Genomic DNA, 15,064 nt, shown 5'->3' on the forward strand with positions numbered 1-15,064 from the left:
TACTTGGTGAAAAGTGTGGGTGAGTGCGTGCGTTATGCTTCTGTGTGTGTGTGTGTGTGTGTGTGTGTGTGTGTGTGTGTGTAATACACAACGACTAGATCTTTTCTCTTACTTTGTCATTCAGCTGCCCAATGCAGCTTGCCCTTTATAATCCATTTTCTCCCGGTTTCTTAAGGAAAACAACAAAAACAAGACCCAAAATAAAAGTCACAGGCAACACCCTCCTTCGCTCCCTCATCCCAGGACATGAAGATGGACTGACTTGCTAAATGATAGAACATGGATAAAGCTGAAACACACAAAATCCATCTTCTGGTCACCAATTAACAGTAATTTACAGACTGCCCCACACCCCGTGGGGCTCCATGAGTCCTCTTTTCTCATTTCCTATTGCCACTCTAGGAAGCTGAGGAAGAATTTGACAAAAATATAAACCATGGGAACTTATGAGAGTTTTTTTTTAATCTCTCCCGAGTTTGGCTCGGTGGGAGGCGGCTTTTATTTGTAACTACACTGATCTGACCACAGATTAGGTGTGTGTGTGTGTTCTGAGTCTGTAAAAAGGGGGGGGGGACTGGAATGTAAAGATGCTGGGCTATAGGAGAGGAGGGCGGAGACCCAGTGGAAGGACCTTAGGTTGGGGAAGTGCTGGGGGGGGGGGAGGTTAGCGTGGGAGGGAGGAGAGTGGCTGTTGGAGCAACACTTGAGAAATGAAGAGAGGGTGCTGAGAAAGAAGGAGGGGATTGAAAGGGATGAAGCAGGCAAAGAGATCTGAAGAGAAAGATTGGAGGGAGGGGGGTGGAGGAGAGGGAGGGAAGGAAGGACAATCAGAAGAGGTCACAGAAGGAGCGTGGAGGATGGGGTGTCTCTAGTCCAGACACTTCTGGGATTGGAGCGTGTTTCATTTTTATGAGGGAGACTCCTCCGGCTCTGGCATCTAGTTGGGCAGAGGCAAAGGAAAATGGACAGCGAGAGAGGGACCTTCCAGCGTCCACTCCGCCACCCAGAGATTTGGGAGCTGCTCTCAAGCTACCTCCAGTTTTTCTAGCCTCTGAGCGCCCGGGACCGGGGGAAGCCAGGGAGCTCCTGCCCCTAGAAGCCACTCCTGCCAGATGCCTGCGCCAAAGCCGTAAGAACTTCAGCCTGCGTCGCGGCCGCCCCTCCCCAGTGAAGTTCCCGGGGAGAGGAGGAAGACCCCAGGGGGAGGGGGGAAGAGACCCGGCGCGCCCTTCCCCTCCCCCTCCCCCGCCGGCGCGCAGGCAGGCATGGATTCGCTCAGCTCAGGGCAGGGCAACAATACCACGTCGTCGCGGGTGTCCTTGGGGACGGGCGGCAACGACACTGGTATCTCCGACGTGACCTTCTGCTACCAAGTGATCACCTCTCTGCTGCTGGGCACGCTGATCTTCTGCGCGGTCCTGGGCAATGCGTGCGTGGTGGCGGCCATCGCCCTGGAGCGTTCCCTCCAGAATGTGGCCAACTATCTCATCGGCTCGCTGGCGGTCACCGACCTCATGGTGTCCGTGCTGGTGCTGCCCATGGCCGCTCTCTACCAGGTGCTCAACAAGTGGACTCTGGGCCAAGTCACCTGCGATCTGTTCATCGCCCTGGACGTGCTGTGCTGCACGTCGTCCATTCTGCACCTGTGCGCCATCGCGCTGGACAGGTACTGGGCCATCACTGACCCCATCGACTACGTGAACAAGAGGACGCCCCGGCGCGCCGCCGCGCTCATCTCGCTCACATGGCTCATTGGCTTCCTCATCTCCATCCCGCCCATGCTGGGCTGGCGCACCCCGGAAGATCGCTCGGACCCCGATGCCTGCACCATCAGCAAGGACCAGGGCTACACCGTTTACTCCACGTTCGGCGCCTTCTACATCCCGCTGCTGCTCATGCTGGTTCTCTACGGGCGCATCTTCAGGGCCGCGCGCTTCCGCATCCGCAAGACCGTCAAGAAAGTGGAGAAGAAGAGGGCCGAGCCTCGTCCGGGAACCTCGCCCGCCCCGCCGCCCCCAAAGAACGCGGACGGACGGCCCGGCAGCCGAGACTGCAGGCTGGGCGCCGAGCACCAGGCGCCAGGGGCTCCTTGCGCCAACGGCGCCGCGAGACCGGCTGACGATGGCGCCTCCCTGGAGGAGATCGAGGTCCACCGAGTGGGCAGCTCCAAAGAGCACCTGCCGCTGCCCAGCGGGGCGGGAGTCGCCTCCGGTGCCCTCGCCTCCCTCGAGAGGAAAAACGAGCGAAACGCCGAGGCAAAGCGCAAGATGGCCCTGGCCCGCGAGAGGAAGACGGTGAAGACGCTGGGGATAATCATGGGCACGTTCATCCTCTGCTGGCTGCCCTTCTTCATCGTGGCCCTGGTCCTGCCCTTCTGTGAAAACAGCTGCCACATGCCCGAGTTGTTGGGCGCTATCATCAACTGGCTGGGCTACGCCAACTCTCTGCTCAACCCCATCATTTACGCCTACTTCAACAAGGACTTCCAAAATGCCTTCAAGAAGATCATCAAGTGCAAGTTCTGCAGCCGATGATGGTTTCAGGGTGGCGGTGGAGAAGGAGGGGCGGGTGAGGGGGACGGGGCGGGGGGGGGGGAGGAGGAAGCGATCGGCCCCCTTTCCCTTCTGCGCCCCGCAGCCCCGTTGGCCTCGATGCCTAGACCAACTTTCCCTGTGACTCTGTCAACTTGGACCCGCATCTTTCCCATCTCCCCTCTTCTTCTCCCTCCCCGACGCCAAGGGAGGGCGCAGGTGAGAAGCCAAAGGGCCTGAAATAGTCCCAGGGTCAGACTGAGAAGCCACTTCGGCTCAGACTTTGTCCACGCATTAGCATGGATCCCAGAAGTTCCCTCCTGACTCTTCCGTAGCCCTAATTTTGGCGGTGGAAGTTTAAACCTCACTGAGTCCAGACAGAAAATCCAAATAGGAAAGCGAACTGTGCACCCAGCCAGGAGCCTACCCAGGCTTCCAGCAGACTCCCTCCTCCCCAGGCCTCCTGTTGTGTGTTTGACTTGAAGGTTGAGGACGCTGTTCCTTCCCTACTGCCTTCTTACCCTAAAAATGCCCATTTTTTTTGTTGGTCTCATCCTCCTTTTCCTAGCCCTGTTTCCCTCTTTGCCCTCTGGCCTCCTGAAGTAGCCTCAGAAAAGCGCTAGGCGGGACTTCTCTGGGTGCCCGCGGCGAGAACTGCGCCTCCCCGCTTCCACTCGGGACTAACTCTCCCGCGCACTGCCCCCGCCTGCTGTGTTTTCCTGGACTCCAAACGAGTGGCTGGCGGGTGTCTCTTGGTGCACAGGGCCGAACGGGTGGAGTAGGCAGGACCTCGTCTGCTCCCGCCTGGCCGGGTCATCACTCGCCAAAGAAACGGGCCCTCGGACTGTGGGGAGTTGACTTGGCGCGCGTGCCGGCTGCAGGCTCGTCCGCAAGTCCCCGCAGCGCCGCCAAGCCGCGGCGGGAGGCGCCCGCCAGCCGCACTGCGAATGGGATAGGGCCGGGATCCGCGCGCCTCACCCTTCTTTCCGAGGTCCCGCCCTGCCTCCTGTCCAGGCCATTGCAGCCCGGGTCCTTGGCCTATGTATGCCTGGGACGAACCCTTTGCACTTTGCTAAGCTGGTGGCTCCGGATTCTACCAAGCTCTTGCCAACTAGAGAGATCAAGAAAACTGTGGGTGCTGTGGAAAGGGAGAGCGAGACTGGACCAGAGGAAGAAGACTCCCAAGGGTCCTGGAACTGAACTCCTGTGGCTTTCCCTGTGGAACCTGAAATGGCATCTTTATCCAGCCTTTTGTCCCTTGGCGGACACTGGCTTTGTTCTACACACAACATTAGCAGAATGTCCATTTACAAGCAGGAATTCTGGGCTTTCAATCGCCTGGTCCCATTAGGTCAACACACTCTAAGATCTCAAAGGCATGGCCTTGGAAGAAGCGGCATCCCAAAGGACTAATTTGGGGTTTCTGTCTCTACAGAGTATTGAGAATCTTCCAGTGGGTTCCACTGTTCCCTGTCCTTAAAATGCCAGTGCTACAGGGGGAAAACTGTGTGTGTGTGTGTGTGTGTGTGTGTGTGTGTGTGTGTGTGTGTGTGTGTGTGTAGTGTGTTCATGCATAGGCGCGGGCGCTCCTCGTGTCCTTTGAGTTTGTGGAATGCGCTAAGCTTTTTCTCACACTTGTTTTTTTTCTTTCAGCTGAGAAGCCCGTTAGAATCTTAGCTGACCCCAGAAAGGGAAGTTACTTTGGTGCTCTGCTTGAATGTAAATTTCCAACCTCGTGATGGAGAATTGAGATTTGTCTGAGTTAGATCCTAACCTCCTATTTTTCGGATGGGTAAATTTCATTTTCCAGTACTTCCACCAACTTGGAGGTTCTGAAATCCCTCATCCTTCAACTCACCATTTGAATAATTTCATCTACTATTTTGAGACCTGTGTTATGTTTTTACAGATTGCAGAAGGTGCCAATGAAATGTTCATTTTTGTTTATAAGTAAGAAGGCCAAAGGACAGCTCTATAACTTGAAGCCATTATATGTCATTTGCCAAACTGAACAAAGCCTCCATGTGGTGCGTGCATGCGTGTGTGTGTGTGTGTGTGTGTGTGTGTGTGTGTGTTTAACATATCTCATTAAATAACTTTGAAGATGGTTTTTCTTGACACAGGTAAGACTGTTAAGGCACTGTATGAAGATAAGGTAGACTAGTCCAGTTTAAGTAGCATTCACTTGAAATTTCAATTTCAATATAGCTCACAATAATCTAACTAGAGCTATACAAGAAAAAAAACCTGGTTTTACTCAACTATTAGGCAAATTATTAAGTCATATATTTGATCCTCTATAGTATGCCTTTAGCAGCAAGTATTACTTAGGGATTGAAACAGCCATTTATTTGTGTTTTTCCCAGGATTGTATGGACACAATTTGGGGGCATTTGTTGCTATTTTGGAGCCTTTATCCAAGATGGAGAAGGGAAATCCACTCGGAGTACTGTGAAACAAGCAAGAAACTAGAGAAATAAATGCAAGAGACTCCCCCAGGCTTTTATTCTTTAACAGTACTTGTATTAAGGTAAAGCATTTATGCATCAAAATTGGCCTTCACTTTTCCCTATCACAATAAAGAACTTTAAAATGGCAATGCTACAATAAAATTATATCAGCAACTCATGCATCTTTCTTTAATCAGAATCTGAATGTGTTTGACTATATTTAGTCATAAGGGTAAAAAGTTAAAGGGAAAATGTAGTTGTTTAGAAGATCCTGCTATAGAGTTAAGGGGTCTGACACACAGAAATATTAAGAGAAAATATTTAGTTATCAACACCCCAAGAGTCATCCCCTGATTTCTTTCTTTTTAATTGTATTTTATTGTCAGGGTAACACATAGAGGGGTCGTCAGGTAGAGGGTACATTTCTTCTTGAACATTGATACCGCGTCTCATGTTTTTGGCCCACTTTCTCTGCCTCCACTCTCTTGATTTCTCCTTCTTTCTTTCTTTCTTTCTTTCTTTCTTTCTTTCTTTCTCTCTCTCTCTCTCTCTCTCTCTCTCTCTCTCTCTCTCTCTCTCTCTCTCTCTTTCTTTCTTTCTTTCTTTTTGCCACTTCTGGACCTTGAGCTCAGGGCCTGAGCACTATCCTTGGGTTTTCTCAAGGGGAGAGCTCTACCACTTGAGCCACAGCACCATTTCTGGCTTTTTTCTATGTGTATGGTACTGAGGAATCGAATCCGGGGCTCAGTGCGTGCTAGGCAAGCACTCTACCACTAGGCTAAACTCTTGGCCCCTGATTTATTTCTTTAAAACAAAAAAAATCAGTCTTAAAAGCCAAAATCATCTCATGGTGTAGGCATGAAGCCATGAATTCTTCCCTAGGAAGAACATATCCATTTCACAGCAAATTTGCTTTAGGCATGTGCCTAATTCATGTGGCACGATTAGAAAAACATGAGAGCACCCGGGGCTCTTCCCACCTTGTACAAGCAGCAGGAATGGGTAGTCTGTAACCTTCTATCCCTTTTAGCATCTGGATGGAAAAAAAATGGCCTTTGCCTGGTTTCCACAGGAAGCACCTCCGTGAGCAGGACTTTGTCACTTCAGAAATATTTTCTTTATCTGGCTGGTCTCATTTGATAATAGGGTTCTGGAAATATGACTTACCACTATATAAAGATAACTCTTAAAAATATTTTATTAAGTCATTGTAGAAAGAGATTCCAGTTCCATAAGTCAGGTTATGGCATAGCGTATCTTGGTCGATGTCACCCCTTGCCTTGCCCTGCCCTCTCCCATAATTCCCCCATCTAGCACTACTCTTGAGTTACATAGCTCATTTTTTACACAATGCACATTGAGCATAATGACTGCATTTGTTCCATCTTTCCCCCTCCATTTGGGTGTCCACTCTTTATCCTCCCCCAAAATGCTTCTGCTTCCTAGTATTTATTCGGATAAACAGTTAAATTACTTGTTCAGAAAAGGTCCACCTTTGATTTCTCCCCCAAGTATGCGGCCCTTTAGTCTGTTTGAATGTACAGGCATCGAGCTCTGTATATGTTACCGTGTATGTTTGTTGATCTATCTTCCACATGTGAAAGAAAACATGTTATATCTTTCTCTGAGTCTGACTTACTTCACTTAACATAAAGTTTCTCCCAGCTCCATTCATTTCCCTGCAATGATATATTGTTCTTTCTTATAGATAAGTAAAATCCCATTGTACATATCGATAACATTTTCTTGATCCACTCCTAAGTTATAGGGCATTTGTTACACTAATTCTCAATTTATTGTTTTTTCTTCTGGAATCATCAGTAACATTTCTTGTTTCTACTATAGTTGTTAAGCCTACTGCTTTCTGGTATCAGAATGATGGCTAGAGGATAATAAAAACTCCAGTAAACCTCAAGGGTACACCAAGATCAGGAAAATTAGGGCCACAGCAGAGAACAACCAGAAGTTTGATTCAAGTAATATATGTATAAGAGACATATACATGTTAATATATATCCATTATCTCAGTAATGAAAGTAAAATCAAGGGGATTGAAAGAATGACAAATCTGTGAGGGTTCTTACTTGAAAACTTATATATATATATATATATATATATATATATATATATATATACCTGACCCCAACTAAGTTTCTGAATTGAACACATTTGTCTTTAGGACCCTTTGTGGTCCTTGTCTCTCTGCTGGCTTCTCTTGGAAACCCTGGATCGCTGTTTTCTACAGGCCTTCCTGAGGCCTCTATCAATATCACAACTATGAGAGGAAATTGCTAACAGCCAGAGTTTGCATGAATAATCTATTAAGGCTAAGTAACTAATTGTGGCAGAATACAAGAGCTACCTAAAGATGAGGCACAGAAATTTGGTTCCTTAATCAGAAATTTGAGGACAAAGACCATTGTTGCCTGGGATGAGTAGTGAAGAATGGACAGGGAATCTGTGTAGACCACCCAGGACTGATGTCTGGGTAGAGGAGGGGTGGTCTCAATAGGCAGGCATTCTTTAAGAAATGACAAAAGACTTATTTTCCAGTAAGTGGGTGCCTATGATGACATTTTTGTTTGTTGCTAGATGCTGAGTAACAACTGGGGTTGATATGCAGGGAATGCTTGCACAGTAAAGATATGCACTTAAAGCTTTCATATGATGGGTCAGGAGGAAAGAGAACAGATCAGAACTAAAGGAAGGAGGGATGGGGGAACCAGATATGAGGAACCTATTTTAAATGTAGTAAGAGCAGAAGCAGTAAGAAGAGATTTCCCAGGGGAAGGTACAAGACAAAGTAATTCACACTAGAGTAATGTTTCCAAGTTGGATAGTTATTTTTCAAAGCACTTCATTTAAATTTGAAGTAGGGGAAGAACAGACCTTCTTAATAACCTATTAGGAGATCACCATCTATCACCAGATTGATTGCCATGGTTGATCTGGCTGATCTTAGGTAGGTAAATATATCCTCCTCCACCTCACTGCTCTGTAATATGTCCCTTTCAATGATGCATGCTTGGTCAAAGTGTACAATCTTTCCTAAAGAAAAGGACCATCTTTTGGTCAAAGGTATACTAGTTATGTTTCTCTACTAGAACCTCCAAATCTGCTATCAGAAATACCAACGAGATAATTTTAGTGCAAGTAGAATATTTACAGGGTAGTGGGTAAGTATCACTAAAAGGAGATTAAATCATTGGAGGCACTTAAATGTCAGGTTAAAATAATCATATATAACAGGCATGGGTGGCTCATAATTGTAATGCTAGCTATTCAGGAGGTTGAAATCTGGTTCTATACCAGTCCAGACAGAAAAGTTCATGAGATTCTAGCTGTAAAATACAAAAAAGCAGGAGTAGAATCATGGCTCAAGTGATTGAACACAAGTGGAACAAATTGAGTCTCTGAGTTTAAGCCCTGGTAACCACCATTACTACCATCATAAAAAAAAAATCTACCAGATAATATATCTTAGTTGATAGGATCACTAATTGTGAATGTAAAAGGCTTCTGTTTGAAAGTGATTTCCATAATATAAAGCAATACCGGACAATGAATGGGAAGTTGGAGTCTGACAGAGAAAAATGAAAACAAGTATGCCTTGCCCATGAAGAAGAGAGAGTCAACGATTTTGATGAGGTTTTCAGACAAGGAGTTTTGGGTGAATGCCAAAAGCAGGGAAAGCTAGGACTATTTCTTCTGTAGATTTCTGTTTTTGTAGCTTCCTTTGTAAATGTGAAAAGGCTTTATTCTCTTAAAAAAAAAAAAAGATCCAGCTCAGCTGGCCTGCTGGAACACACACTGATTGATGTCACAACATTTGAACAATCTGCCATTTGAATGTGTGTGTTTGGAATGCTACCACATAGAAGTTTTTTCCATTCCCTGACTGATGACTGTAACTTTAAATTGTGAAACATGCTAGTCAAATTTTTGAGAATACAATTTTACAATCCTTCTTAGAGAATAATAACTCTAAAGTATTTCGTCAGGCTATGTTGTGAGGAATAATATAATTAGGAAGCCTAAATGTTGGGTCTGTCAGGTTGACTAAGTGGATAGAGTAGAGCGTATTCTTCAAGTCCTCTAATCAGAGTCATAGGTAGACATAGTTAATGCTTACACAGGTTATTTCTAGAAAATCCAGAGCCCTTAGTATCTTCTAGGGATGTTAAAAGAAGATATTTCATAAACTGAGTACTTTCTGAATTATAGAAGTGCCTTCCCCACACTATTTGGATGCAGGAAATTGAATAGCAAGGTGCTGGCAGGTTTATGGACTTGTTCCCTGGAAATAGGCCATTTGGGGGGGCAATTGTTCCATATAGAAGAAGGAGCAGGTTAGTTTCTGGGGTATCTTATATCAGGGCTCTAATCACTTCCTAGAAATACTCTGCTAATATCATCACACTGGTCAATAGATTTCAGCATTTCAATTTTAGGGCATGCATATTTTTATATTGTTGAATGGAGACTAAGTTATCAATAGCCTCTTCAGTTTCTGGTACTATCTGAAACATTTCCATGCCACTACCTGTAACTCCATCTTCTGAGAGTTCAAGTTTTTAGAATGTTCTCAAGGCCGAGATTTCAAGGTGCTATCTTCTTTTGGTAAGCAGTTGTTCTGTTTTATTTAAGCAGGCTTCATTCTTGAAACAGAAAGTTAAACACGCTCTCTGTGTCAGACAGGAGAGAGGGAAGAAAGGCAAAGATAATGGAACTCGCCGATTTTGTTATTTAGCTGTAGAGATTGATGGGAAAGTGTTTGGAAACTTCTCCAAAGTCTGTGAAGGAAAAGTTTTCTATGAAATATGATGTGCTTTGTCGTCTGCTGAAGCAATTAACCTGACTTTGCAGGAACTAAAGAAGACAAAAATGCAGATGATGAAAGTTGATTTTATCCTTAAAGGAACAGTAGAATAGAGGACTCGCACAGTAAATATTTATTGAAAAGTGTGGTCTATGTGAGCGTAAGAGACTTGGATTTATAGGAGATACCAGTCTGAGTGTGGTCACTTACATGTGACCAATATCTCTACAGCATCACAAATAAGCATCATGTTACATTCTCAGAACTTTAAAGGTAAAAATCAGCTGAAGTTTCTGTTTAGGAAATTTACTATTGTGACTTTTTATTTTTATAAGCCTACATCTTTTGCAATATGCTTCTCAGCTTTTCTTTTTACCACTAAGACCTGGAAATGAGAGAAATTTCCAAGCAAATAGACCTTGAAGTGTTTTCAACACATACCCAAGTAATTAGTATGCAAAACAACATGTGTGTTTCAAAAGGATACAGAGGCTTTTAGTTTTTTATTCATTTATTTATTTGTACTGGAACTTGAACTCAGGGCTTGGGTATTGTCTCAGGTTTTTCACCAGAGGATGGTGCTTTCCCACTTGAGCCACAGCTTCACAGTTTTTTTTTGAGGGTTAATTGGAAATAAGAGTTTCATGGACATTCCTTCCCAGGCTAACTGTGAACTGAGATCTTCATATCTCAGTATTCTGAATACACAGAACCAGAGACATAAACCACCAGTACAGGCTATTTATGTATTATCATTTTTTGGACTATTGGGATTTCCACTCAAGGCCTTTTGCATGTTTTGCCATTGAGCTTCCATTTGAGCCATTTTAATCTCAGTTATTTTTGAGAGAGAGTTTTGTGCTTTTTTCTCCCCAGGCCAGCCTTCAAATGGCATCCTACTACTTGTGCCTCCCGTATTGATAACATCAAAAATGTTCTTTAAGGTAAAATCTTACTAATTTGTTGTGTCATTCAGGAAGTCTTCAAGGAGCAGTGATTACAAATCTGAGCCACTCTGCCCTTCCAGCCTAACTGTTGTATGCTCTATTAGTCCTTTAAAACTTGCCTGGGCTTGCCTTGTGACTAACTTTAGGATAGAATTGACATGGTGCCAATTCTGATCATGGGACTCTTGTACTCCTCAGTTTGCTCCATTGAAGCCCTAGTCAATTGTCATCGAACAAGCTTGAAAGCTGGCAGCTAAGAGTCCAGATGGAGCAGAGGAATCATCTTGAGGGGAGACCAGGTTAGATCAGCTGCGTTCTGGTTGACTGAGTTGCTGACTGTACACACTAATGTGAACACAATCAGAAAGAGCTCCCAGTTTCATTCAGCCCAAACAGGAAATTAAATAAGTAGCTGTTATTTTTATTTTGGAGGGATTAATCATACTGAAAAATAAAACTACCAAATCAAGTCTCAGATCTCCAGGAGTTTATGTTCACGTATGACAGAAAATATGCAACAAAATATATCAGAAAGTGAAATCTGGAAAATAAAAATCTAATCAGAGAAACACAAGAAGGGGTGTTGAGGGGGGGGAAGTAGTGGCTGTTAATACAGGTGCTCAAAGGATGCCTAGAAAAAGTGACCCTAGACATGAGCTTGAGGTTTGTTGAAAATGAGTACCTGTGGTACTGGGGCACTAGTGCCTCACACCTGTAATCCCATCTACTCAGGAGGTTGAAGTGCAAAGGTTCATGTTTTAACTTTTTGTCACCTTTGGCAGAAAAGTCCATGGGATATCATTTTCAAAATAAGCAGCAAAAGCAGGCGAGAAGCATGGCTCATGTGGTGGAGCACCAGCCAGGCAAACAACCCAAGTAAGAACTAGGCACTGAGTTAAAAACAACAACAACAATAACAACAAAATCCCACATCCACATCAAAACCCCAGCAACAAAGATACTTGTAAACAGCCTACTTGTATGAAGGGATAAAACATACATTTTATGCAACTTATTGCTTAAACTACAAAGGTTTAGGAAAGCACTGGAGAATATCAGATTTGAATATTTGTATTTTCTGATTGAGTATGATTTATATTGAAATATTAGTGTTTAGCTTCTTCAGACTATTCCTGCCAGCTATTGGGAAGCCATCAGTAAATTTTTATCAAGTTGCATGTATTTTTATAGACCTGAACATCGAGACTATGCTCTACTGCCTTGGCAAGGAAGTCATTTGAGTAAGCTTGCTATGGCCTTAAATGTTGCCATTTTGATACAATCTCATTTGGGGAGTAACTTGGTTGAGGTATACTTTATATTCACTCTTATGAAGCCATTTTAAATGTATAATCTATACAGTCAGTTTATTTATAGGACTAGTCACTACAATCACAAGTTTAGAACATTTTCATCACCCCCAAATAAGGTTTATATCAATTAGCAGTCACTTCTCACTACCCCAAGTCCTAGACAACCATTGGTCCACTTTCTGTCATTCCATTTGAATATTTTGTACAAGTGTAATCATACAATACTGTGTAACTGGTTTCTTTCATAAGACATCATGTTCCCAAGGGTCATTCACATTATAGTAAGTATTGGTGTCATATTGTAGCAAGGCTTGATACTTTATTTTGTTGTTGTTGCCAAATAATTTATGCACTTTTAAGGACATACCACGTTTTATTTATTCTTCAGTCTATTGATGAACACTGAGGTTCTTTCCTGTTTTTGGTTGTTATGAATAATAGTGCTATGAACATTTGTATATATTCTTCTGTGTGGGTGAATATTTTCTTTAATCTTTGTTGTAAGTATAAGTGAAATTGCTATTGGGTCACCATAGGCAACTTTAATTTTCTTTTGGTAGGTAGTAGGGCTTGAACTCAGGAGCTGGGTACTATCCCAGCTCAAGGCTGGCACATTGAGCAGCAGCACCACTTCCATTTTTTTTCACTTCTAATTTTTTTGGTGGTTAATTAGAGATGAGTACCACAGACTTTCCTGCCTGGGCCGGCTTTCATCTGCGCTCCTCAGATCTAGCTTTCTGAGTAGCTAGGATTGCAGCATGATTACAGGGACCACTGGTACCCTTACCAAGCTTTTAACATTTTTTTTTAGACATTCCCAATTTTTTTAGAGTGGTTACAATATTTGAAAAAAAAAAAAAACCAACCACAGAAATCCTGGCTGGTAGATAATAGAATCTTAAGGTAGCATTCATTTACAGTTCTCTAATGACCAAGGTGTTAAGATATTTTCATATGCTTATTATCATTTCAATTCTTCCTTAGAGCAATATTTATTAAATTATTTGCTGGTTATTGAATTGGGTATCCATTCTTATTATTGAATCATAAAAGTTGTTTATATGTTTTAGATAAAACTATTTTTATTAGATTTATAATTGCCAAATTATTTTTCCATTTCAAATGTTTTTCACTTTCATGGTATTGTTAATTGAAGTAATACATTTTCAACTTTGATTAAGTTCAATTTGCTTAATTTTCCTGTTGTTATACTTTTTATTGTGGTTTTTGGTGCTGTATCTAAGACAATCATGAAGGTTTGCTCTGTTTTTGTCTGTTTTCTTTTTCTTTTAGTGTGAGGTTTAATAGAAGTTAAGCTTTAAAAAAATTTATTTTTGATCATGGCCTCAGACTTTCTAGGCACAAGTTCTACCATGCCCTCAACTGCTTTTATTTCATGCTTGTTTTATTTGTTTGTTTGTTTGTTTATTTTTGCATAGTATCTTTTGCCTCAACTGTCCTTGGGCCTTAAGGCTCCTCCCTCTACCTGCCACAAGTGTGACTAATTCCTGACCTTAGTCTGCCTTTTCTAATACCTAACAAAGAAATAAGAGGATGTCTACAAACTACCATTGACTATGTGATCGATTTCTTTTTCCTTTATTTCAAAGAATTAAGTTAATACATAATAGAATTAAGATAGAGCTTAGTATACAGTCAAAACAAAACAAAACTAGGAAATGTAGTGTCTACAAACTCCTCCCTCCACACCCCGACTTTGCTCTACCTCTAGCTTTTTCTGGCATTGATGTGAAATATTCTCTTTCTCCTCTTTTCCTATTCTCTTCCTCTCTCCCCACATTCCCCTCTATACAGTGTGGAGTCATACTTACTAGTTTTTACCTCTAATAGAGATACATATCATTGCTTTCAGTTCACCATGGTTTGTTTGGACAGCAGGCTATCCTGTTATACCACTCTTAATTAAGGCTCTCCAGAGGAACCAGATGGCTAATTTAGTCGAGCTGCCAAACCAGCAGCAATAAAACTCATAAAATGTGAAGAAATGACATTTTCTTCTTTATTGTATTTCAATCCTAACAGATAATCTAAATGATGGGGACTTCAAAAGCAGAGAAATTCACATATTATTGACAGTTTGGGTTCTTTTCTTCACCTTCATTTTTTAATCTCAAGCATCTTTGCTTGATGGGTTTCATCTGTTGACATAAGTTTGGGGTTTACAACTTATGAAAAAGATTAATGTCCAGTTAATCTAATTGCTTGTTCATTAGAATTTACATTGTGATTATATGTGATTGCATTTGATTATCATATATAATTGTTGTGCATTTCTATTGTGTTCTTACCTGGATGATTTTTTGGTAATTTTTTTATGCTGATTGGCTTAATATACCTCTGACCTTTTTTTGTGTGTGTGCAAGTCCTGGGCCTTTAACTCAGGGCCAAGCACTGTAGGCTAGAGCTCTACCACTTGAGCCACAGCACCATTTCTGGCTTTTTTCCCCCATGTATGTGGTACTGAGGAATTGAACCCGGGTCTTTGTGCATGCTAGCCAAGCACTCTACCACTAGGCCAAACTCCCAGCACCACCTTTGACCTTTTTAATACTATTTTAATCTAGGTTGCAATAAGGGTTTGCTACTTTTTTAAACTTGTTTTTTTTAATCAAAGTGACACTTAGAGAGGTTACACTTACATTTGTAAGGTAGTGAGCAATTACTTCTTGAACATTGTTATCCCCTCCCCTGTTTTTCTCCCACACCCTCCCAAATTTTAAAGTGTATTTCCAACGTATTTCCATATGAATATAGCTGTTACAGGAGTTCATCCTATGTCCTTTGACTCATCATCTTGTTTTTCCCCTTCCCATCCCTGAAATAAAAAAAATAATTGTATATACCATATACCAGCTATGAAAGTCAGATACAGCAACAACAAAGGATAAACAATAAAGAAAAGAAAAAAGAAAAAGATTTTTCATGAATATTTCCCTATGCATACCTGCATATAACTTACAATTTGATATATATATATAGATAG

At 42.7% G+C, this 15,064-nt stretch overlaps 1 protein-coding gene across 1 annotated transcript; it reads left to right on the forward strand.

Annotated features, from left to right (window-relative positions):
- The first annotated feature begins 874 nt into the window (after positions 1–874).
- Htr1a (5-hydroxytryptamine receptor 1A) lies at positions 875–2,537 on the forward strand. The gene has a single exon (XM_090331139.1). It carries the CDS (start codon positions 1,266–1,268, stop codon positions 2,532–2,534), a length of 1,269 nt encoding a protein of 422 aa, XP_090187265.1. The 5' UTR covers positions 875–1,265; the 3' UTR covers positions 2,535–2,537.
- The last annotated feature ends 12,527 nt before the right edge of the window (positions 2,538–15,064 follow it).

This window comes from Megascapheus bottae, chromosome 4 (genome assembly GCF_031878675.1).
Source record: "Megascapheus bottae isolate mThoBot1 chromosome 4, mThoBot2.hap1, whole genome shotgun sequence".
Classification (NCBI taxonomy): Eukaryota; Metazoa; Chordata; class Mammalia; order Rodentia; family Geomyidae; genus Megascapheus; species Megascapheus bottae.